The 23,269-nt window shown below is 43.3% G+C and overlaps 2 protein-coding genes and 1 pseudogene across 4 annotated transcripts in view; 2 read left to right on the forward strand and 1 right to left on the reverse strand.

Annotated features, from left to right (window-relative positions):
* Positions 1-3,822: 3,822 nt before the first annotated feature.
* On the reverse strand, positions 3,823-6,468 carry LOC311363305 (alpha-1A adrenergic receptor pseudogene; annotated as a pseudogene). The gene is made up of 2 exons: positions 5,541-6,468; positions 3,823-4,274 (listed from the first exon to the last, which is right to left on the reverse strand). The product of its transcript is annotated as an alpha-1A adrenergic receptor pseudogene (transcript).
* A 6,147-nt stretch (positions 6,469-12,615) lies between these two features.
* On the forward strand, positions 12,616-16,457 carry LOC311362937 (transmembrane protein 230-like). Of its 2 annotated transcripts, XM_084482850.1 has the most exons (4): positions 12,616-12,752; positions 13,397-13,508; positions 14,377-14,499; positions 14,908-16,457. In XM_084482850.1, exons 2-4 carry the CDS (start codon positions 13,410-13,412, stop codon positions 15,046-15,048), a joined length of 363 nt encoding a protein of 120 aa, XP_084338976.1. In that variant the 5' UTR covers positions 12,616-12,752; positions 13,397-13,409; the 3' UTR covers positions 15,049-16,457. The 2 variants fall into 2 exon arrangements, with proteins under 2 accessions (XP_084338976.1, XP_084338975.1); XM_084482849.1 differs by lacking the exon at positions 12,616-12,752 and having other exon boundaries at positions 13,268-13,508.
* A 422-nt stretch (positions 16,458-16,879) lies between these two features.
* Positions 16,880-23,269, forward strand: part of LOC311363306 (uncharacterized protein) — a 40,469-nt gene continuing 34,079 nt past the window's right edge. Inside the window, exons 1-3 of the mRNA XM_084483263.1 lie at positions 16,880-16,943; positions 21,968-22,066; positions 22,570-22,770. Of these exons, the coding sequence (XP_084339389.1) occupies positions 22,012-22,066; positions 22,570-22,770 (256 nt within the window). The 5' untranslated portion in view covers positions 16,880-16,943; positions 21,968-22,011. The remainder of the gene's footprint in view (positions 16,944-21,967; positions 22,067-22,569; positions 22,771-23,269) is intronic.

Consider the following 23,269-nt stretch of genomic DNA (forward strand, 5'->3'; position numbering starts at 1 on the left):
GATCCATCTTGGACATAAATGTAGCATTACCAACACTATCAACACAGTCCTCCATGCGAGGGAGAGGGGAGCGATCAGCGCTTTCTGACGTCATTCATTTTTACAAAAATGTAAATGCAATCACTTTTGTCCGATTTGTTTACCAAAAGACAAGGAGAACTCCATTAGCTAATGCTTGCCTAAGCAATATTGATCTCAAGCATATTCTGAACCTCTTTTCTTCACGCGGTTGGGATACTGTTTAATGGGAGCTGCATCTCACCTTTTGTGAGGTACCCTAAAGTGCCCGTCTGGTTTATAGGCCCATGTTGGCTGGAGCTAACTTCTCGTTCCCTGTTCCTTGATTTAGCTTGTGAATCCTACGGCGAAGGGTTAGGGGATGTTATCCAAATGAACTCGAGCTGGAGTACCTGTCGAGCCCTTTCATATTGTACATAGGACATATACCTAATCAAATAAACGTGACTGTAAACTTGACTTAGCTCACTCACTCACACGTCGGCAGATGGCTCCAGGACTATTTACATACTCGTCTCGACAAGTTTGGTGGTTGTCAACGTGAACTAGATAATGCATTAGAAGCTGTAGTTTGGCAGTTGGTAAACAAGAGAGCTGGTTTAAGCGTCGGAGGAACATGTTTAGGTTGGGTTTGCTGAGTGATCACATGTCTGTGTCATTGTTATATATATATATATATATATATATATATATATACATATATATATACATATATATACATATATATATATATATATATATAACCCTAACCCTATATATATATATATATATATACATATATATATATATATATATATAACCCTAACCCTATATATATATATATATATATATATATATATATATATATATATACATAACAACAGTTATCTATACTTATCTATACTTTACATTAGATAACATTAAATAATATGCGAGCAGGCCAACCAGTTATATGCCTATGACCTTTCTCAAGCGGTTGACGACCTTAACACATATTGTTATTTCTCGTAGGAAACACAGTTAGCTGCATCATTTTGAAGTTGTCATTGTTATATATATATATATATATATATATATAAAAAAGATTTGCGCTATTTTGTGTGCAATTTGTATGTTTGCAAAGAACAGTACACTTCCTCATGATGGTTTCCTACTGAGATGAGTTCTTAAATATTAAATCAATATGGGCTAATATGGGGCACTTCTGACGCTATCTCAAGAATAGCCACGCCCCGTTTTACCAGCTGATGTGAACAGGCCCGACGAGATCTGAACAATGTCATTGTCAATATATCCCTTCTGAATATTTAAGGTTATACCCTCCCAGTAACTAAATATTAATATTGCTCTTACGAGGACAACAACACAAGCAAATATTTGCGACATTATTATGGGGCCAGTCCCAAAGTGAGCCCTGAAGACTAAGAACTAAGGACCCACAGACTTAATTGATCTCAGGTGCTAATCCATCTAAGTGAGTGAGTGTGTGAGACTCAGATAGCTAACAATGGGATTGGGACAGCACTTACTAATTTTGCGAGTACGCGCAGCAAAGCCCATGAGTGTGTGAGTCCGGACTTTGGGATTGGCCCATTACATCACATCCCAGCGAAAAAGATAGATACAGATTTCAAAAAATGTCTACACATGTAAATCATGAATAGAAAAATGAAATATGAATGCCTATTCATGTCCTGGAGGGACTGGCATCTGTTTCTACTAGTGAGTATCTTATGTTAGCATTTTCAAAATGATGCAGCTCCTACGAGAAATAACATAACAATACGTGTTAAGGTTGTCAACCACTTGAGAAAGATCATTTGCATCTATGCATATGACGGATAATGCAACATGTTTTGGATTTGATTTCTTCCCTTTCCTATTTTCAGATTACCTAATATTTAATCATTGTTCAAAATTCATCAACTTCTTTCTTCTTCATGGTTTAAGGTTTATTATTTTTATTTTAATGATGAAACAATTAATCAATACGGTCATGAAAAGAGCTGTACTGTATATTTTACACTCACTTTTTCAAGGTTTAACATTGGCAATTTACCTTCACCTTTTGTTTTAACACAATTCCTTTTCACAATTATTCTTTTTTATGAACACAATTTAGCACATTGTAGTACATAGTTACCTTTGGAGATTCTTAATCATTCAACTTTGATACAGAAATATTATAACTGCTATAATGGCGAGCCATTGACATCCATTATAGTCCAAATGACTAACTTGGACTAGACAATTTCAACATTTAACCTGGGGTCTTAACAAACCAGACAAATACCGTAACTTGCAAAGTAGCGAAAGTCAAACTTGTCATCTTATTACACAGTGTAGATACACTTCACAAAAAACAAACGGGAAAATACTAAAAGTGCTTTAGAATAAGGAAACCATGTCCAATTCAGATTCTGTCTTTAGTTATTGGCTATATCACTTGTACAACAATACATACAAAAGGTTTCACACAACGATTAGCACTGTGTAGCTATCATACAGTGCACCTAAAATGGTAAAGACCACATCAGAGCGATCATTCAGAGTGAACGGGCACTGGGTGTGATGGGCGTTCCAGCTCTTTTCCCATCACCCGCTCGCAAACTGTTAACGTTTTCCTATACATAACATGTGTACATAATGCCTTAACATATGATGATATTGGTTGTCAATTTAATGCGATGACTTGTATAATAGTGGTGTCATCATTCTACAACGATCATTCACCGTCATGGCAACGCTGGACACCAGGCTACTGTTCTGAAAATGTGGCAGTGTCAGTCACTTTTACATCAACTGATGTTAATTCATTTCTTCTGTTTCCTCGTTACACCACGCCAAAACCAAAAACGTCTCTCTCTCGGCACTTCGGATCGCGAGTCTCCCCATCAGTGGAACACGAGGGCGTCACACAGGAGCGACACAGCGTCCCGACGACTTCTAAGATCACGTGCCGTGGTGTCGAGTTACAGCACTTTTGCCTTCATACTGCTGACGCAACATAAGACCAGAGAAAAACACAATGTTGCTCATCTGGAGACCAATCAGTGGAGTCGTTTAGTCTTCACAGAAGGACAGGGAGATTATGTACGAGGTCTTTCTCTACTTTGTTAGTTAACAGCCGGGGTCTTCACTGTAATTTACATGAACCTATGAACAGAGATGACTCTTTCCAATGGCATCTCAAACTTACCTAACACCCCAGGATGATCATATATAATTGATTGTATGAAATCAATAAGAGTCTGTTACAATATTTCGGTGACTTTATCTAATGTAAGAAATCCCCCCTATTGAACATTGATGTCTGTCGATTCAATATAGGAACGCACTAAAACACGTGATCAACAATGACTCTGCTGCAGGCTATTCGGCCACTTCAACAGAAGAAGCAGAGTTAGGCATATGTCTTGTTAACAACGCTAAAAAGGGTACCATATATACACAATTCAGAATGGTACACTGTCGATTCACTTTGTGGTTTTGACTGATCTCTTCTCACTTCAACTGGTTTTGGTTGATCTCTTTTCACCTAAAATAGTTATGGCTGCTGCAACATGAACGCCAGTGCCTGCCTTGTTAACGCACGCTGGAATGGCGACGGTTTAAGGTTGAACTGGAGGTCTAGTTTATCGTCAAGGCATTCCCGGCAGCCAACTAAGAATCAAGTGATACTTGTCCTGACCAACCGAAAAGGGGACGGCCGCCACCATTACAGACGGCGTCGACATCTATATATTGCTGCTTACATCTTCCTCAAGAATATTGTACTTCTAACCAATAGCTTGCTTCTAATGACTACGTTAGAGTCCTTGCCAATCACACTGCATCACCGGCCACTTCCAGGGAGGCTTTCGCGGTTTTCTCCGCCCGTCCCCCCCTGGTTGCGGTGGTGGCGATGCGGTCGTCTCGGGGCGTCCCGCTGCTGTCGCGTGCAGAGAAGCACCAGGCCTTTAGTGAACGAGCACACTTTCCTCCACTAGCGGACGAAGTGGTCTCAGACCGGTCCCGGCGGCAGCAAGGAGAGCACCCCGCTGTGTTTAACACCACCATGTGGCCCGCGTTGGAGTCCCTGCCCTTCTTGGAGTTGTGGATGGCGGGCCTCCGCCTGCGCCGGAAGCAGCGGCAGCACAGAACATTCTGGAAGGCCTTCTTGAACTCCTGGCTGAAGCAGGGGTAGATCATGGGGTTGATGCAGCTGTTGAGGTAGCCCAGCCAAAAGCACACTTTGAACACCGTGTCAGACGGCTTGCACGATGGGAAGAAGGCCCCTCGGAAAAAGGAAACAAAAAAACATATTACCGTAATGTAACTGGTTCTACAATATTTATATTTAACTGTCAACCCTTTTCCAAATAGTAGGCTTTTTGTTGATGCAAAAGTAAACTTCTTGCATCTTTCTTGGAAATCGTCCTAATGGAACCAACAGCCCACAGAACAACAGACACGCTGCGTTTGTTTAGTGGACATATTTAGTGAAAACATACAACAATTAAAAAGAGAATACGCCAGTTTGTTTTCAGAAGCCCTTTTGAAGAAAAACTGCCCAGCCGAGTTTTTTCTCTTTGATTTCCTGTTGATAGCATCACACTCGTAGCCCCAGCAGCTAACCAACGCTACTTTTTGTTTGTCATTGTTGGGCAGCCAAGAGATTTGTATTCATCTGAATGCTTAAATGGTCTCCTGAAGATGGATTCCAGCCTTCAGGCACTAAAGGAGGTTTAGCATGGGCGAACGCTAGCCAAAGCACATACAAGGTCTGGTTATTCTGATTTATGTATAGCAGCCTTCCTCATGTGAAAGGGCAGGCAGTAGTTTAGTCTGTCCTCAGAAACACAACCTGCTCCAGTCAGTTTTCTTCGCCCTGTTCTGCTGCCAGTAGATTAATTCCCTGAAGTCAATCATACAGAATGCCAGGAGAGTGTGAAGAGTTGGTTGTCGGTTTATTTTAAAGGGCCCATATTTTAATACCAGGTGTGAATGTAATTAGCCGTTACAAGCTGTTTCTAAATCTGCTATATATATATGGCTGGTTGACTCTATTCTGTTCAGCAAACATCTGGGTGGAAACTCCCACCTCTGATCTCACTATGTCACAGGGCAGGGCAGATATTGAAACATATTTGAATGGCTAATCACACTCTCTCCTGGAGGACAAATGGGGCCCTTTAATACTAGTGATGCCTCAACGACTACAGATAATATATAAAGATAGTATTTTCGGGGGGGTCTGTGAATTGATCGACGTATTGGTGGTGAAAGAATGCAATATTAGTGTCACTATATTAATGTCACCTTGGATATTTTTGTACTCATTCAGCGCGAGTGTGGTATCTCAAATTATCCATTTGAATCTTTCCCATCTTTTATTACCGGCTGTCTTATCAACTAAACCGAAACTCAAAATGAAAAACTTTTGAAAGCTCATCCATTTCTTGCCCTGGTCTTTTATCTCTTCAACAGCTAAACCTAAACCGTACATTTTAGATAAGGACTACACCAAATGTGCTCCACAGACACAGGAACAGAATATCTACCAATGCTCAAGACCAGGAAGAAGGGCAGCCAGCAGGCGATGAAGCACCCCACGACGATTCCCAGAGTCTTCGCCGCCTTCTTCTCCCGGGAGAACGTCAGGAACTTCTTCAACGCCAGCATGCGCCGCGTGCACTTCGACGCCTCCACCGCCGCCGCCGCCGCCGCCTCCTCCGCCTCCTTCTCCGCCGCGTCGGCCTTCCCGCGGTGGATCCGGAGCACGACCCCCTCGCCGGCCGAGCCTCCCCGGTTCCTGCGGGACTTGCGCTTGGCCACCACGTACACGCGGCAGTACATGGCCAGGATGACGGCCAGCGGCACGTAGAAGGACACCAGACTGGAGAACAAGGCGTAGCCGGGCTCCTCGGTGATGAGGCACACGGTGGCGTCCTCCGGCTCGGTCTCCTTCCAGCCGAACAGCGGCACCACCGACAGCCCCGCCGACACCACCCACAGCACCACCACGGCAGCCAGCCCCCGCTTCTCCGTGGCCATGGCCGGGTAGCGCAGGGGGTAGGTGACGGCCAGGCAGCGGTCGATGGAGATGACGCACAGGCTGAGGATGGAGGCGGTGCAGCAGAGGACGTCCAGCGCGGCCCAGGCGGTGCAGAAGGCCCGGCCGAACAGCCACTTGCCGAGGACCTCGGAGACGGCACTGAACGGCACCACGGCGGAGCTGAGCAGCAGGTCGGCGGCGGCGAGGTTGGCGATGAAGAAGTGCGTGACGGAGCGCAGGTTGCGGTGGCACACCACGGACAGGATGACCAGGACGTTGCCCAGGACGCCGCAGAAGAGGAAGGCCGTCAGCACGACGGACAGAGCCACCGTTTTGGTCACGTCCATCTGGAGATCGGCGCTGGTGGAGTTGGTGCAGTTGGTGCAGTTCTCCGTGATGGAGAAGACGGTGGTGTTTTCATGTGTGGGAACCATTGTAGTCCTTGGTTTGAGGATAAACAAGATGAAACAGGGTGGTTGTCAGGGGAATACGAGGGTCAGCACTGAAGGTGTCGTGGATCTCCTTGACCACTGCTACGTTGACTCTGGCTTTACCTATGAAAACACACACTGCACACATATCATATATTCAGATTGACAAGTCGGATCGATAGGTTGCCACATTTTTCAACAGTTTACTGTTCGTACAGCACAACTAGGAAAGACCATTTTCTGGTTGTCCTCTCATTTTTTATTCCGAGACCGGAGATAAATGTATGTTCTCTGGGACCAACTCAATATTGGCAAGATAAATGTATAATACAAAATGAAAAATAACAAAAAAGAAACTGGGACAATAACAGAGGGAGCGTGACAGATAACATTGGACAGAAGGAGACACTCTGAGCTCTTTTCTTAGGCCACAGACCGCCACGGGAGCCGGGAGCGTGGCAAGACTCGTCAAACAATAGCTGGCTTCCTCTCAGGGCATAAATAAACAGCAGACATATTGAAGCAGGCGCCCAGCCTCAGTCCCTCGAAGGTGTGATATCTGTGATCTCAGTGATGGCCTGACAGTTCCTGAAAAAGAACCCTTTATTAAAGCAGCAAGAGGAAGGAGGGGAGAGAGTGAACAGGTGGCTATGGAGGGGGCAAGCGTCTGCCCATTTGGCCGCCCGAGTATCAGGTGGAAAGATCTAGTATGTTCTTCTTTTAACGGTCTCCATGCTGTCTGCGGTAGGTGGAGGAACAAAGACGGACCTGTCCACATTCTATGGAAAGCCAATACTTTTTTTCCTTGTTTAGGATCTCAGTGGCTTGTCATTTTCATATTACGCCTTCAATGTGCAAAATATGGATATTTTGCATTGGCTCGTTGCCAGAATCTCCAAAAAAAGATGACGCTCCATAAATGCGAGTTCTTCACCCTCAAAATGATGGTGCATAAACCAATGGGTGATGTCACGGATACTTAATCCATATCTTTACCTTCTCTGAAATTTGCAGACCTGGCGGCAAGATTAACTTGGCAAGGGGGCATTGGAAATGACAGAGGGGGCACAACCATTTTTCACCTGCTAATCACACAGGAGGGATAATAATCTATAGGGTTAGCTAGGGTTAACTAATTAGGCCTACACACAATGTACTTGCAGCCACCCGCAGCTTTCTTGCAGCAAGAATTCAGGCTACTGCAGCGCTTGAAAAACATTCACTATCAAACAGTCTTGCCACCTGAGTGCCGTAATACGCCGTGACTTGAGCTGAGGAGGGCCACAGTTCAGCAGGGGGTAAACGACGGGCCCTGCTCTCCCTTTGGTCCGAGGCGGGGTCTGATAGGCCCCCTCTCGGAGTACGTGTTGGCAGATGCCGCATGTCACGGAGGATGATAAATATTGGCTCAGCGCCAACAGAGGAGCGTAGATAAAGACATGCAGGATGTTCTGTCTGCTTATCACACGTTACTTTTAAGATCCGACTGCACTGTACTTCACGACCCTCCTCCCCCCCAAACGGTGAGCTATATTGGTTGACAAATAGCAGAGGTGCTACTGGCTTTGTGTCCAGTAACGTACGTTACTGGACATAACTGGATAGTTTGGCTGATAACAAACATCATCAATTTCCACAGTTGTTTTTATTTGTTTTATTCAAATAAGCTTTGGTTTTGAGTGATGTCTTTGCCGGAAATGTGAAAAATGTGTACACTGAATAAAACCTTTTTAAAGAGTTCATATCTGCTTAAACAAGTTTTAATGGTAGAAATGGGGGCCTTCTAGCTACATCTTTACACTTTGAAATATATATTTATTGCTATTTTTCATGCAGGCCAATTTAGAGTGGTCAACAAATAGTTTTACATAATACTCAATATTGATTGAATAAAAAAAAATACATATCTTGGAACCCCAAAAGCTAGTAACTAGAAAAGCAAGCCGTCTATCGTCACCTCATGTCCAATGTCTGTCAACCAAAGAGGTGCCCTATATTTCCCAGAATACAAACTGTAAGTTGTGTGTAAATACGTACATACTTTGGATAACAATAGAACAAAAACCGTTGGTGCCTTGTTGCACATCTTACATGCTTAACCGTCAGCGTCCGTGAATAGCGCCGCAAGATAACTGCTTTTTTGATGTTGGTCCGGTGGCAACAGAACATTCCGTCTTGGCGAGAGCCATTTGGTGTAGGCCTATGCCTCTGGAATACTAATCGATTGTATTATTTTGTTTTATCAACCCTCTTGTTTTTGATTTGTTTCTGTCGTACGCTCATAAGAACAATGTTTATTTCTCATTTGAATGAACTACAAGTGTGTAGGGCTACTTAGGAATCAGTTTCAGCTATATCTCTAAAGCCGGGTGTCTGGTGTGGAGACGTGTTTCATAAGTGTGCTACAGCCTGACTTAGACTGAGACTTGCTCTTTTAGACAGAAGACACCATCAAGCCACATAATTAAACTCGAAATTATAGATTAAATTATTATAGTTTATGAGTGGCTTGGCAAGCCACTCATAAATAAAAAATAAAAAATAAAAAAATATATATATATATATATATATATATATATATATAGCCTATATCAAATAAAATCAGCTTCTGAAGGTAAATGTGTGTTAAATTAGTTGCATCATTTTGAGTGATGACCTGATCTTACAGTGACGTAAGGGTAGTTGGTTTTGGTCGTTGGCACATTTACATAACATTATACACCATTTTTTAAGACAACACATTTACAAAAAAATTTAAAATAAGCCCAAGCTGACATTTTACTTTATGAAAAGCCTAAAACCTGACCTAACCTAAAACCTTTTGTCTTCAACACCGTTAAACGAGGAACGATGACCGGCGCTCCGATAGTCTTCAAGTCAATAAATACAGATCCATTACTAGTTCAAAGAGTCAGGTGCCTTACCTTTATCAAGAGTGCAACAGTCTGCAATCCCATTCCCCAGCCATTCCCGTCTAACGGCGTTCAAGACAGGGCGAGAGGGGACGATAAATATCTTTCTTCTTCTTCTTCTTCTCTTTCTCACAACGACTTATTAGTCAGAAGCATATTGACAGCCGACCACCTTACTTTATGGATCCCCGCCCTGCATGTATGGCGCGTAGGCATCAGGAACGCCCTCCGCCATACACCGTGAGGGAACCGCACTGTGCTCTGCAAGTTCATGGGATGTTCAGGGGTCCTGAGTTCGCTTAGAAAACTGCCAATAAGCTGAGAAAACTGCCAATAACTCTTAACACGGCATCCTTAACATCAACGAAGTGAGTTGATGGGACGAGAGGAATCCTTTGAATCGAATCGTAAATAGAAGTGATGTAGGAGGCTTTGCCTTTATTAATATGAGCTATAATAAGTGAATGCTTTCAAACTATTTATTCTTCATTCTTAGATGGACATTTGATCAGAATAAGAATATGTGTGAATCATTTTGGAGTTGGTAAGGCAAGAGTTAGCCTAATGAAGAGAGGAATATATTTAAGTTAAAATCAACCGTTTGGAGTTAAGATGAAGATACCACTAGATGGCAATGTAGAGTCTTTAAACTCTGAGTAGCCCATATAACTGAGAGCGCCTAATGAACTTAAGGTCAACCATGTCCATAGCCTACTACATCTTTGTAATATTTATAAAGGCATGACCTTGATACATTGAGTAAAGTAAAATATTTTCAGCAATTTTTATTTTCATCGTTTAATCCCTTGGACATTATCCTACAGACAATATAAGCTTTGTAAATGTGTAAAGTGAAATTATGGCTGCACAAATAGCCCAAATAAAGTCTCACATATTTCAAGAGGGCACTTATGGTGTCCACTTGGAAGGTTTTATGCAGTAAAATAACATATACATTCTCATTCTCATGAGATATTATCGAAGTAAGTAGTAATGCTCATCTCATTTCTTTGTTCTTCACTACAGAGTATTCCCATTTTACTTCCTCAAACAAAGTTGGAATGTGAATGAAAACCTGCGGCATTATTGGTCACCCGCTGAGACCCACTTATGGGTCGCGCCCCACAGATTGATCACCACCGTGCTAAATGACTAGAACTAATAAATTCATCACCACGCCTCCATCTCTCTCCCTCTCAGTTTTCTCCCCTCACAGAGTCCACATTACCAAGGCTATTATTCCACATCGTCAAAAGTAATACACAATGAAAAGACCACTGAGAGTGGAAGGCTATGTTCTTATTATGATCCGCCTCCAGTGAACCGGTGCTGAAATATTCATAGAGCGGAGGCAGAGCGGGACTGTTTCCATTACTGAGACTTATTGTTCCCGGGGTCCAGTGCTGTTACCCCTGAACTGAAACCATGGACGCCCGGAAGAACTCTTCATTCACCTGGCGTTCCCGGCTCCTCATCAGCTCAGAGGATGCAGGGCTTTGAAGGCTATTTCCTATTCCAGTGCCCATTCCTGTGCTTTGAGATCAAAAGGTCAATAGGTAGCCTATGTATTGGTTGAATTAGGTCTTAATAGACATTTGATGTGGCAACAGTTGTACAGATCTTCAATATTTTTCTTTAAGTTCTGATTCTATAAGATGTTGACTGAATTGCAAAATGTCATGCAAAATGTCATGCAAAATGCTAAACCTCATTGTTACATTAGCATTATGTAATAATGCATTGGAACCTCAACTTGATCAAGGTTTCTTCTTTCTCGTATGGACAACAACAATCTATCAACAACATCACAGCATTGATCATTTGCAGGCCTATTGAATCTGGAAAAAAACAAATAATTAATAAAAAAGACTGTTGCCCTAAACACCTGAATAGGTGATTTGCAGCCTGTATTTAGTTCACTGCGACCACACCCTATCCTTCCAATCCTTGATAAGTTTCCTTTTGCTCAAACTCAGTTTATGACAGTGTTCCTTTTCACTAAATTCCTGACATTTAGCAATGCTTCAAAAGGATGACATCCTATTGGCCACACTGCCATGGCTCCAGGGCTGCATCCAATCAGCTACCGTCTGTGGCCCCACACAGGTAGCGGCACAGTAGCAGAGGGGCAGGAAATTTATTCTGGTCACTTCGTTTACTCACTCTCGGCACATAATGTGTCTGCATGTGCTTGGCGTGTGCGTGTGTGTCCGTATGCTTGTGCAGAGTTCCTGTTTGTTGCAGTATGATGAAGACGGACGATGCAAAACACAATTATACATTTTATTTGAAGCACCAGAAAATGTACATTTATTCCTCCTATACTTTTGATGTGAAACCGGATTTGTATCTGTATTTGTAAGTCATTTGTGAATGAGAAATGTTATTGTAAGCTATGTGTATGTAAATGTGGTACATGTACACTTTTTCACGCAGAAAGTGTCGCAAGTTTTGTAGGCCTATTTGAGGAAATTATGTCGAACTTGTTTCTAGGTCAGAGGGCCAACCTTGCAGTTGCATTATTCCCGAGCGTGTTGACTGAAGCCAAGGTATTCATCCCAAACGGATCGTACTGTGATAATATGTCTCCAAGTGAGTCATCATATGGCTACATCAGATCAAGGTCGCCCCCTGCCGGCTAAAACCACAACAACGGCAACCACGAACCTATACGGCATAGTTTGAGTGTAACGCTCGGGTATGGATGAGAAATCATTAAAACAATCACAAGAACCTCCAGGTCCTTCTAGACTTTTTTTTATTTCTTAAATAGATATGAATGAAGTTCTATGAACGACGTGTAGTGTCTAGTGAGTAGGCCTAGTTTCTGTTCAACGTCTCGAAATAACTAATGTACTAATGTAATATCTATATGCCTTTTATATAGACGCGTACATCGTGCAAAGTAGCACTAACAATTGCAAAACCTATGGTTTTATCTGATTTCTGTGTTTTTATTTTTTTAATCGCAGCAGAATCTGTGACGTTGGCGCCCTATGCTGGAGTATACATGTTATTTAAATACATTATTTTGGAATAAACACATGCTTAACATAACATTGTTATTGCGTTCAGTCGGGATAATGCGATGCCTTGACAGCTTATATGTATATGATGTATAATCTGCTATAAAGGATATGCGCATATGCACTGAATGGACACTGTACAACAGCTACATAAACAGTGAATATGCGCATGCGCCGTGTACAGGCGACAAGGAAGTTGTGCAGCAGCGACTTCGCAGACTGCAACAAACACACATCATGAACACTTTAATGACAACACTGGAACATGTGAACAGTATTGCACTCCGAAACTAACACCAAAGACCCCAGAGGGTCGTCACGTTTACTTTGTATTGTTGGTATTGTAAAGGTAGGTTGTTTTTCGGTGCATACCGTTAATGTTATTTGCTGGCATTTGCATACATTAATGCTCTTAGAATAAACCTTGGTGGTTCACCTTTTTGGCGATCGTGGTAGTTATATTGACTCCACACGTTGGGTGTTGTGTCTAATATATTGTGTCATGTTAGTCATTTAGTGAGCTGCTTAAACCATTATTGATATGATTATAGGCCTAATGTTGTTGAGTTGTAGGCTAATGGCTGTGATTCTCAAATGTCAACTTCTTAATGTTCGCCAAGTATTTGTTTATATTTATTTTCCTAACTTTACCGCATTTCCCCCTACATGGTAATGACGTTTAATAAGTCTGGACTACGCCTATACTTGACACAAACTGCAGGGCTGCTTGGCCTGCAAATTAAAAAGTAACAGATTTATGTTTTGTCATGTAGCAGAAGTATAAATAAATGACAATTATAATTAATGATCAACAATGATGGCGAAAGGAAGGATACAATACCTCAGCCGGTGGAGAACTCTGTGTAAATACCATAGGCTGTTGAGTAACCTCGTTCCCAGCCATAAGCAGGGTGCTTGTAAATAAAATGGCAAATAAATAAAAATGTCAAAAAGTGAAGGTAGCCTACGAAGAAAATGCTCTTTCCCATTCAGCTGTGTGTCCACCATGATGCCCAGCAGAGCTGTACTGGGAGGGGGCTCATCCAACAACAAGGTCAAGTATTCCAGGCTGGCTGCAGATGAAGACGGCTACATAGACTTACAGGTGAGAAACTCCAATTAATTCATTTTAAAGTCTGCAGTCGGCTGCATAGTAATACAAAATTTGCATGACACATTCTATTAAAATGCTAGGCATTGGCTGTTGGTTTTATATCTATCATATTAGTGTTTCCCACCCTCCGGCTTGCCTGATATGCATATGGGGTCGCACGGAATTGCCTCCTTGGCTTTTAATTTTTTTTTAAGGGTGGAAAAAGGTAAAAGTGTGGCGATGTGCATATATTCACTGGGTACTGAAGTTTTAACCAGTTCGATATTTTTTGTATCTATAAATGGTCATGTGACAACAAATAAAATAAACAAACACTGCTCTTAACAGAGATGACTCAATACCTATACATATTCCAATATTTACTTATTTTTGGCTCAAATTGTATTGGTGCTTCACTTCGGAATTCTGGGAATCGCTGCTAATAGCTGTGGATTAAAACGTGTTGGAAATAGGGCAAGTGGGAATAATAAAGCTAAATCAACCAGAACTAATCCGTCAAAGTCGCTCCATCTTTGTTTGTTGATGACGTGACACCTCCACGTTCACTACTCCAACACTCCAACAGATGGCGTAGTTGAGCCATCAGTTGAACACTCATATCAGAATCAGACATGGAGGGGGACTTTGTTTACTGGATCGATCATGACTGTTCAATACAAACTATGACTTTAAGGACGGACCAGAATAGCAATTTCTGATTGATTTGTGATTTGGGCACATGATGTCGACTTCTCCAACACTGCATATGCTTAAAGGAGTGTTTAAAATATTTAAAATAACTTCATTATTTCAGTATTTGGTGGGTGCTGCCCCAAATGAGATGGCTATAGTTGAATTTCTTTCTGTGTCTTGTGTTCAGTTCAAGAGGAGCCCTCCTAAAGTTCCCTACAAGGCGATTGCACTTGCGACCTTTCTCTTCGTATTAGGGGCCCTGTTGATCATCATAGGGTCCCTCCTGCTCACAGACTACATAAAGGTTGAGGTAGGTGTAAACACCTCTTACACATTCCTTTCTCTTACACAAGTTTTAAAATGTTTATATGAGACCCAGGCACTGGAAATCTATATATGATATACTTATTGATAAGTTTCAGGCATGCTTTCTCCGTCAAGAATGATTTTCTAGCAGTAGAGTCAATCCCGCTGCTCATTCAACACCCTGGTCCAGTCCACTGCCAAATCAATAGAAAAAGAAGAGGATGAGCCAATGTACAAACAGCATAGTGTTTTATTACTATCATTATTTTTTGGGGTGAAATATACACTTTCTATCCACATACAGAAGACCAAAAAGATAATAAAAAAGATAAATATAAAGAGAATCATCTGATATTTACACATGAATATCACAACATATAACCCCCCATTCTTTCTGCATCCCCTTGTCCAGCATCCGGGCCGCACCATTCCCGTCCTCATCATAGGGGTGCTGGTGTTCCTGCCCGGGTTCTACCACCTGAGGATCGCCTACTACGCGTCCAAGGGCTACCGTGGCTACTCCTACGACGACATCCCTGACTTTGGGGACTGAGAGCAGTGTTAGCGTAGCGTAGCGTAGATGTCATGATGCCATGCTAATGCTAATGCTAATCCTTTGGCCAAACCGGCATGCGCAATCTTTTTTTTCGTACGATATGTCTGGGATTCTCCCCTCTGATTGGTTGGAATGGCTCTCCTCCGGTTGGTTAGGTGAGATGCGTTAGGGTTTGGGTATGGGATAACCCTAACCCTAACCCTAAACTCCCCCAAACAGCTAGGACTAATCGAAACACGATCTAAAGGAGAGCCCTTCTAACCTATCAGAGGCGAGAATCCCAGACTTATCCTACGAAAGAGAAACACTGAGAAACACATCTCACACCGTACGGCCTGGCACCACTTTGACTTCGTTATATTACATACGGCTGTTTCAGACTACTCTGTTTTAAGGTAGTCTTTTCGCCTCACCGTGCTGTATGATCGAGTTTCTCTAGGCGACTGCTAGTTATTCTGTGACGTGTGTCTAGTTTACAGATGTTGCAGATTATGTAGCAAGGCTTGAACTGACATTATCAAACCTCAGGCTGTCAAACCAATGCTGTATTCCAGACTCACCGAAGTCCCGCTGTTGTTATTTGAATATTTGATGTAAATGGTAGCTACAGTTATGCACTATATATATATAAAAATATATATTATATTATATTATTTGATGGCCAAATTATACTACTCCGTAGACGGAAAGGGTGTAGGTACCTATCTCACAGAGGCCTTTGCTTTACGCTGCGTGCTCCTCTCCAAAGGTTTAACAATGCCTAACAACGACTGACAGCCTGCCCGCGTCTTTCCTGCTATGACGGACTAGTTGACGAAGTTTGCATATCTTTTAATTTGTACCACACATCATCTTCACATCTCTGAGATCACCAGACCTCACTGAGGCCCGGTCCCATTTCTCTCCCCTTAACAAGAACACTTGCTTTGAGTGCCCTTAGCTGCAAGTCAGCTACCAAGCTGGCTAGAGTGCAAGGGTTGATTTTTAAGGGGAAAAACAGCACTCCCCCCTTGCTCCCTTAAGTATTGGGACACCCTACACGTCTGCGGGAAGGCGCAAAATCTAGGGTTAGGACTCAAATCTAGGGGAAGGGGGAGAATTGGGACATGGCCTTAGTTTGTGACCCTTGGTAGGGACCCGACCTGCCTGCAGCAGCTTCCTCACGGCTGCTCTCTGACCCAGAAGGGCAATATAGGCTTCAGTGTGCGTTGCATGGTACCATGCATCGCTCCAATGTGCTTGATGCTACCTAGGCCACGGATATCCCCTCCTCAGGGCTTTAGATCCGCAGCATCTTATGTATTTGAAGTGATTATTAGGCTGAGTATTAGTATACAATAGAGGTTGAGTATGCTTGTAGGAAAAGCTTGAAGACATCCTTTGATGCAATGATTGTACTTGAACTGGCTGACTACTATATTCCTCAGAGTGTTTGTACTTTTTCAAAGAATACCTTTTTTTCTTTTGAATTAAAATAGATATATTTGAAAGTTGATGAGTGAGTCATTTCCTTTACAAGTAAGTGGATTTTTTTTCCCAATAGATTCTGTTTAATTAAGGAGGACCTCTTGCGGTTACAAGGACAAAAAAGTTTTTTTTTTTTAAATGTCAGGGAGCTTTTATGCCAACCAAAACAAATCTCCCTTCAATGCGGGAAGTGATGCTGGTTAGAGTGCAGGGACTAAATACGTTGAACCTGTTAGTCAGTGCAAGGTAACACAACTCCCCAACATACACGCAGGGTTTGTATGTGTTCGAAGTCCAACTGAGTTGAGGGGGTAAAGGCGACTCCTGATTGGTCGAGCGGGATTGCAGGAGGTGGGGGTGGACGGGGGCGGAGGAGGTGAGCGATGGAGCAAAGCATAAAGTAACACCAGCGGAGCGCAAAGCAAGTAAGTCACTCACTCACTGAAAACTATTTTATTTATTTAAGATATAAAGGGCCTAGGCTATTACCTGTTGTTTGTTTTGAAAAAAGTTGTGCGTGGCAGTTTCTTTAAGACAGAGTTATGCTAAGATCTAAGCGTCCTCGGTGTATTTATTATTGAGAGACGCGGGTGTAATAGAAGTAGGAAGGCCGTCTAGAAGGGATGCGTTGTAACCACAGAGTAGCAAGAGCGTCGTTCAATTGTGGTTCCCAGTGTTTTGAACGATATATTGACCCAAAAACACAGTCTACCCTTGAATAAGTTTGAATTCGTTTCAAGTACGTCTACTCATCCCGTCTACTCATGAATTAATACTTATTAGGAAATTCTCGTGCTGCAGCCTTTTTTCAAACCCCTCTTCGCCATTGAATTAAACCACCAGTGGGGCAGGAAGGCCATGCACGCACCTGCATGCTTCTACTGGGCGCACTTAATTTGTTGTGAAAAGCCGCCTTGAATTAAATGTGTTCAGATTCAGTCCCTCGTTGTGAAAGCCTATAAATGGTTTGAGTCATTGGACATTATACGGCTGTCCTATGCGTTTTCCTGTGTATTTCATTTTAGATGTGTTTCTGAATGTATTTTTACTTGAAGGTATTTTGCTTGAAGTACGTGTCAGGCCTACGTGTGCTTACAGGTGGATACCAATCCAGTATCGATTTTGACCTTACACTGGTGATTTTTATCTTGCTTACTGGTGGCAGATAGAATCAGGGCGATGACATCGACAGGTCGATGTCTAATTAGCGTCGGATCAGTAAAAACGAGTAGAAAACTCAAATCGATTCCCCTGTGGAGGATGACATCTTTCCTGATTGTTTTTTGATCATTAATCTATGTTTTACTGAGTTAGATAAAAATAAAAAGTGAATGTGTCCGGTTGGGCCTGCAATACATTCCGGTTCTGAAGTCCCTGGCCTAATTCCTTTTTAAATAACATATTTAACCGAAGAGGAATCCAAGAACACCTAAACATTTCCCCCAGTAAGAAATCTTCTTAATTATGACTATTTAAAACCACCTGAATAGTGTCACCACGCCATATACCATTTATATTGAATGAAACCAGCCAAATGAAAAGCCATCGATTGCGGAACTTGAGCTTTAAAACACGAGTGTTAAGGGTTTGGCAAGTGCAGCAGTCGTGTGAATATTTGAGTTACCTGGTAGCACTAAATCCCCTTGAATTCCCCTCCTATTTCATATGCCTTCTAACGGCGTGAAAGCACCGTCTCTTGTGCTACTTAGCACAGTATCGTAACCTCTGCTGTTATTACGTGATCATTTAAAGCTAGTGCCACTGCATGTTATTGTGCGTGAGTCTCGGGCAGGGGAACTGTCTAGGGACCGTGTAACCATGGCTGGGCTGAATCAACTGTGTGTTAATGGTGTGTGGAACCTATTGGAGTGAGAGTTGAGTTGGATTGAAAGAGAAAATATAAATGTTAACCAGGGCTTTAACAAGGTGTTAGTTTTCCCTTCTTGTTTCCCCCCCCCCCCCCTTCCAGATAGGCCTGTCTCCTCTCATAGTTTCATCTCCTGTTCTTTCTCTGTTACGTATTTTTCACCCGTCTACCCTTTATGCTGCTGCATCGCTCTCCCTCACTACTTTCTTTATACCTTTCCTTCACTCTCCCTCCCCATATGTCCTCAATATATATGTGTGTGTGTGTGTGTGTGTGTGTGTGTGTGTGTGTGTGTGTGTGTGTGTGTGTGTGTGTGTGTGTGTGTGTGTGTGTGTGTGTGTGTGTGTGTGTGTGTGTGTCTCAGTCTTTCCATCTCTATCTCTTTTCCCCCTCTTCTTTTGCTCTCTCCTACCATACGGTGTCTCTCTCTCCTACTGTCCCCCCCTACTCTCGGTGTCTCTCTAGTACTCTCTTTCAATTAAGTTAAAACAAGTTCAATTCAATGGGGCTTTATTAGCAAGGGAAACATATGTTTCAAAATAATGTACGTACAATTAATGATATACTAGAATAAAGTATGTGTGTAAACAGCTGTGTTTACCATTGAAATCAACTATATAAATAAGAGATAAATTCATCTCAAAACAGAACAGTTTTGCTTTTCGCTGCTCTCTCTCTCTCTCTCTCTCTCTCTCTCTCTCTCTCTCTCTCTCTCTCCCTACTCTCCCTCTGTCTCTCCCCTACTCTCTCTGCGTCTCTCTCCCCTACTCGCTCTCTCTCTCCCCCCCCCCCCCCCCCCCCTCTCTCTCTCTCTCTCTCTCTCTCTCTCTCTCTCTCTCTCTCTTACTCTCTCCTATTACATCCTGCTCACTGGACTCCCCAACGGTTTCTCACAGCCACAAAGAAAAAAATAAAATAAAATTCAGTCCTTTTTTTCCTGCTGCTGTCGAAATAATCCACCCCTCGTGTCAAATACAATTCTGTGCTCTGCAACCATCTGAAATCATTAGGGCTTTCATCCAGTTAAGGAAAACGCAGGGCATTTGAATTGTGTTTCATCAACCTTTTTAACTCACCAGACAGTTAATAATCAAGCGAGAATTATAATAATTGTATTGAGTTACCTTTTATTCCTGACACAAGGAAATGTTGTAATGTTTTTATTACATTGCATTACGTGCAGCAGTCATATCTCTACACCCTAATCATATATGTAGGTTTATGGCCTTTTTGTTATTTCACGGCCGGGGCAAAGTCTGAACTGGGGAAACAGTGAGTTTGTTTCAACACAGACCCTCGCTAAACAGCAGCAGCATTAGAACTGTATTTCTGTTTCCAGATTGCAGTCTATTTCGGTGGAAGTCAAACATACACTATGTGAGTAGCCTTGGGCTAGTGCTGCCCATATGCTTGGTGTATTTATGATGAACCAGTATTGGGTGGTACAGTGCTTTATACTGGGGCTTCATGCTGTTTGGATCAATGTACAGTAGTGTCAGCTGAGAGGTGGTGGCCTGAGAGTCAGTAGTGTTAGCTGAGAGACAGAAGTGTTAGCTGAGAGAGTGTTACCTGAGAGACAGAAGTGTTAGCTGAGAGACAGTAGTGTTAGCTGGGGGACAATGGTGTCAACTGAGAGACAGTGTTAGCTGAGAGACAGTAGTGTTAGCCGAGATAGAATCGCGCTAACCAAGGAAATATTTCTTGATCTGTTGATTCAGGAAGTTGGTTATGATAGGCACACTAACCCCCCACCCCCTTCCCACAAACACACAGACACACAGTCACACACACATATGCACGCACACAAGCAAACACACACACACACACACACACACACACACACACACACACACACACACACACACTGAGCCACAAAGCACCAGGCCTATCCATTACTTCAAGCACATATCCTCTGTCACCCGTCCACATGTGCACATACATGGCCTGACACGTGCACCCCAGGATTTGGTCGCTGGCATTCCTCCCACTCTCTGGCGCACTCTCTCCAGCGGGTGTAATTAAGTTAGCTTAATGAGGCTTGCTACAGCAGTGCCGCTGTGAGCTAATGCTAACACAAGCTTTGGCCGAGGATGAAGGGTTTATGACACTTCCTGTCCACTCCCACCCTGGTCGGAAGCCCTACCCTGGCGCAGAATACGTGTCCTTGTTGGGGGTGGTTTAACACACGTCTCGGGGATAACACGTTCCTCTGCTAGAGTCGCAGTTGTACTTGAGGATAGCGTTCTTGCTAGGTGGTTGAAAGATATGGTGTTTGATCGGCAAATGTCTGCAAGATGCCTCCAAGTTTCATGTTTATTGTCATGCGCACATGAATGAAAATACAAGCAAGTCACTACGGGCAATGAAACGCCACAATTCCAGGCTTCCTCAAGAAGAAATAGAAAATACCCGAAGAATAAACTATCGTTATTTACACAAAAAGATGTGTAAATCTTACTAACTGACCTCTTCAATCTGTGCTGCGTGCAATAGGCCGTATGAATATGATTGAAGTGTTTACCTCCTTAAGAACATGGCTTGAGCATGGAGAGCTGCCTGAAGAGCTGTAGCTCCACAGACTCCTTCAGAGGACCAACGATGGCGGCCTCAGGAGGTGCACACATTTCCAGAGCTCCCCACCAGGGTCTTGACTGTGGACTACAGCACTCTTCTCCGCACCCCTCCCGCTTATCTGCTCACCTTCTGCTGGGTGCTGGGTGTGCCCTGCATCATGACTGCATCGATGTTACCCCCGAACAACTCTGGTTTAAATCTCACTCTGCTGTGTGCAATTCCTTCCAGATTTATATGACATTTCTAAAATTCGGGCCCATAAAAGGCCATCCGGCAGGCAGGGGGGGAATGGGGGGGGGGGCGGTTCTGGCAGGGAATGGACTGGCCCATTATTGTAATGACATCGGATCAATTCCAACTCTTAGAGATTCTGCAGAATGGGCCGCCTTGGCTTTTTCTTTTTCAGCAGTGATCGGCGGTGTGAGTTTTTTGCGGATGTATCCTCGCAAGGTCTTCTTGTTTACCTGTTCATCCATTTTATCCGAAGCGACGGAACATTCTGTGAGTTAGAGGTCGTTATCGAGCAGTTTGGAGGTGTCAGTGAATACAGACAGCGAATGCAGAGACAGGTCAATAAGGAGCAGTTAGGGGTTAGGGACTGAATACAGAGACAGGTCAATAAGGAGCAGGTAGGGGGTAGACAGTGAATACAGAGACAGGTCATTAAGGAGCAGGTAGGGGTCAGACTGTAAACAGACAGGTAATTTAGGAGCAGGTAGGGGTTAGACAGTACAGAGACCGGTCATTATGGAGCAGGTAGCATTAGGCCAACTTGCTCAAGGATACCAACATTTAAGGATTTGAAATTCAGAATCCAGAAAACGAATACCTTCTGTGATATCAGACGCATGTCATCATCGGTAAGAGGTAACATATCCATGGTGTTCACACCCAGTACTTCTAATCTGGGATCCACAGACCCTAGCCGCTACGCTAGTCTAGCTCACCCTGAGGAATAGTGGTGTATCGAGCAGGGTAATGAATGTGTTTTGTCTCTGTGACTGACAGATTGGACATGCTGCCAATCATATGAGATCTGACAAGAGACGGAGATGGCACAGCCAGACCAACCCACGCTCACACTGGTCACGTTGTTCTGCATGTTCTGTGAGTATCAATCACCTCGACGCCTTTGATTTACAAAGCCTGCAGCAACACTCGATGAGATAGCTATATTTCACATGCAGTTCTGAATCATATTATGTGCACAAATACGTATACAGATGTGTATACGCATAATACTGTGTGCATAATAGTACCAGCCACAGATGGTGTCTTTGATCGAATTGATGGAATGTGTGTATCGTAGCGGGGTCGTGAATTCGATCATGACCGGGATTATCCCATGAATACTAAACACAAAAGCGTTCATACAGTAATGATAATGTATAGGGTGTAGTTAAAATGCCATCAGGCCTTTGACCTACATATCCTGTGTCCTTATTTATCACGCAGAGCAGCTCTTTATCTCCGTTCCTGTCCTGACGTTTTTGTGTGTACATTTTGTCTACAAAAATAAAAAGTGCTTCCTGGTGCGTGCCGTGCCATGGGTTCGGCTCAGGTACAGAACCGGACTCACAGGTCGGTGTTTCTCTGCCCCCCTGTCCCAGACGTGAGTCGGGGCTGGAGCCCAGAGGTCCGGGGTCGGGAGGGGGGCGCGGTGGAGCTGGACTGCAGCCTGACGGGCCCCAGCAGCCCTGGGGCTGGGTCGGCCTCCCCCCGGATGGTGGAGTGGATCCGGCGGGGCTCCGACACGCCGGTTCTGATGAGCTTTGGAGCGCACGCCTCTCGCGTGCACCCGGAGTACGAAGGTAAGGATTGCTCACTTTTCTTTTTCGAATGATTGTACTGTATATAGTACTGTATATATGCATATCTGGTGCAGGGGTCGGCAACCTGTGGCACGCGTGCCATAACGGGCACGCCAGGCCATTCACACTGGCATGCGGAGCCAGTGAACTTAATGTACACACTTATTGTATGTCGTATTTAGTTATAGTACTTAGTTATGTAGCATCTTATCCTAGCTATCTTTGTTGTAGACGGGGAATGGGTTAACTTGGCGATTGTTGTTGCTTTGCACTTGGTTCTATGAACATCTTGATTGTACCGACAGCGATATATTCTTTCACTTTCTTACGACAAATGTACTTATTGTAAGTCTCTTTGGATAAAAGTGTTTGCATGTGATTGCGTAACCACAAACGGGGACAACATATAATGGTTAACAAAATGATTAGTTTTAAAATAATACTGCACTAATTAACTAGTCTCAAACTACACAAAGGTTTATAACGGCACGCACGCGCC

Source organism: Micromesistius poutassou, assembly GCF_964030765.1.
Source record: "Micromesistius poutassou genome assembly, chromosome: 18".
Taxonomy (NCBI): domain Eukaryota; kingdom Metazoa; phylum Chordata; class Actinopteri; order Gadiformes; family Gadidae; genus Micromesistius; species Micromesistius poutassou.

What these genes read in the sequence shown, in the direction of transcription:
- LOC311362937 (XM_084482849.1), top strand. Translation starts at nt 13,347, where the DNA reads ATGTCAAAAAGTGAAGGTAGCCTACGAAGAAAATGCTCTTTCCCATTC. An exon ending in ACGGCTACATAGACTTACAG is followed by an intron (nt 13,509 to 14,376) that starts GTGAGAAACTCC and finishes TCTTGTGTTCAG; the next exon opens with TTCAAGAGGAGCCCTCCTAA. An exon ending in CAGACTACATAAAGGTTGAG is followed by an intron (nt 14,500 to 14,907) that starts GTAGGTGTAAAC and finishes CCCCTTGTCCAG; the next exon opens with CATCCGGGCCGCACCATTCC.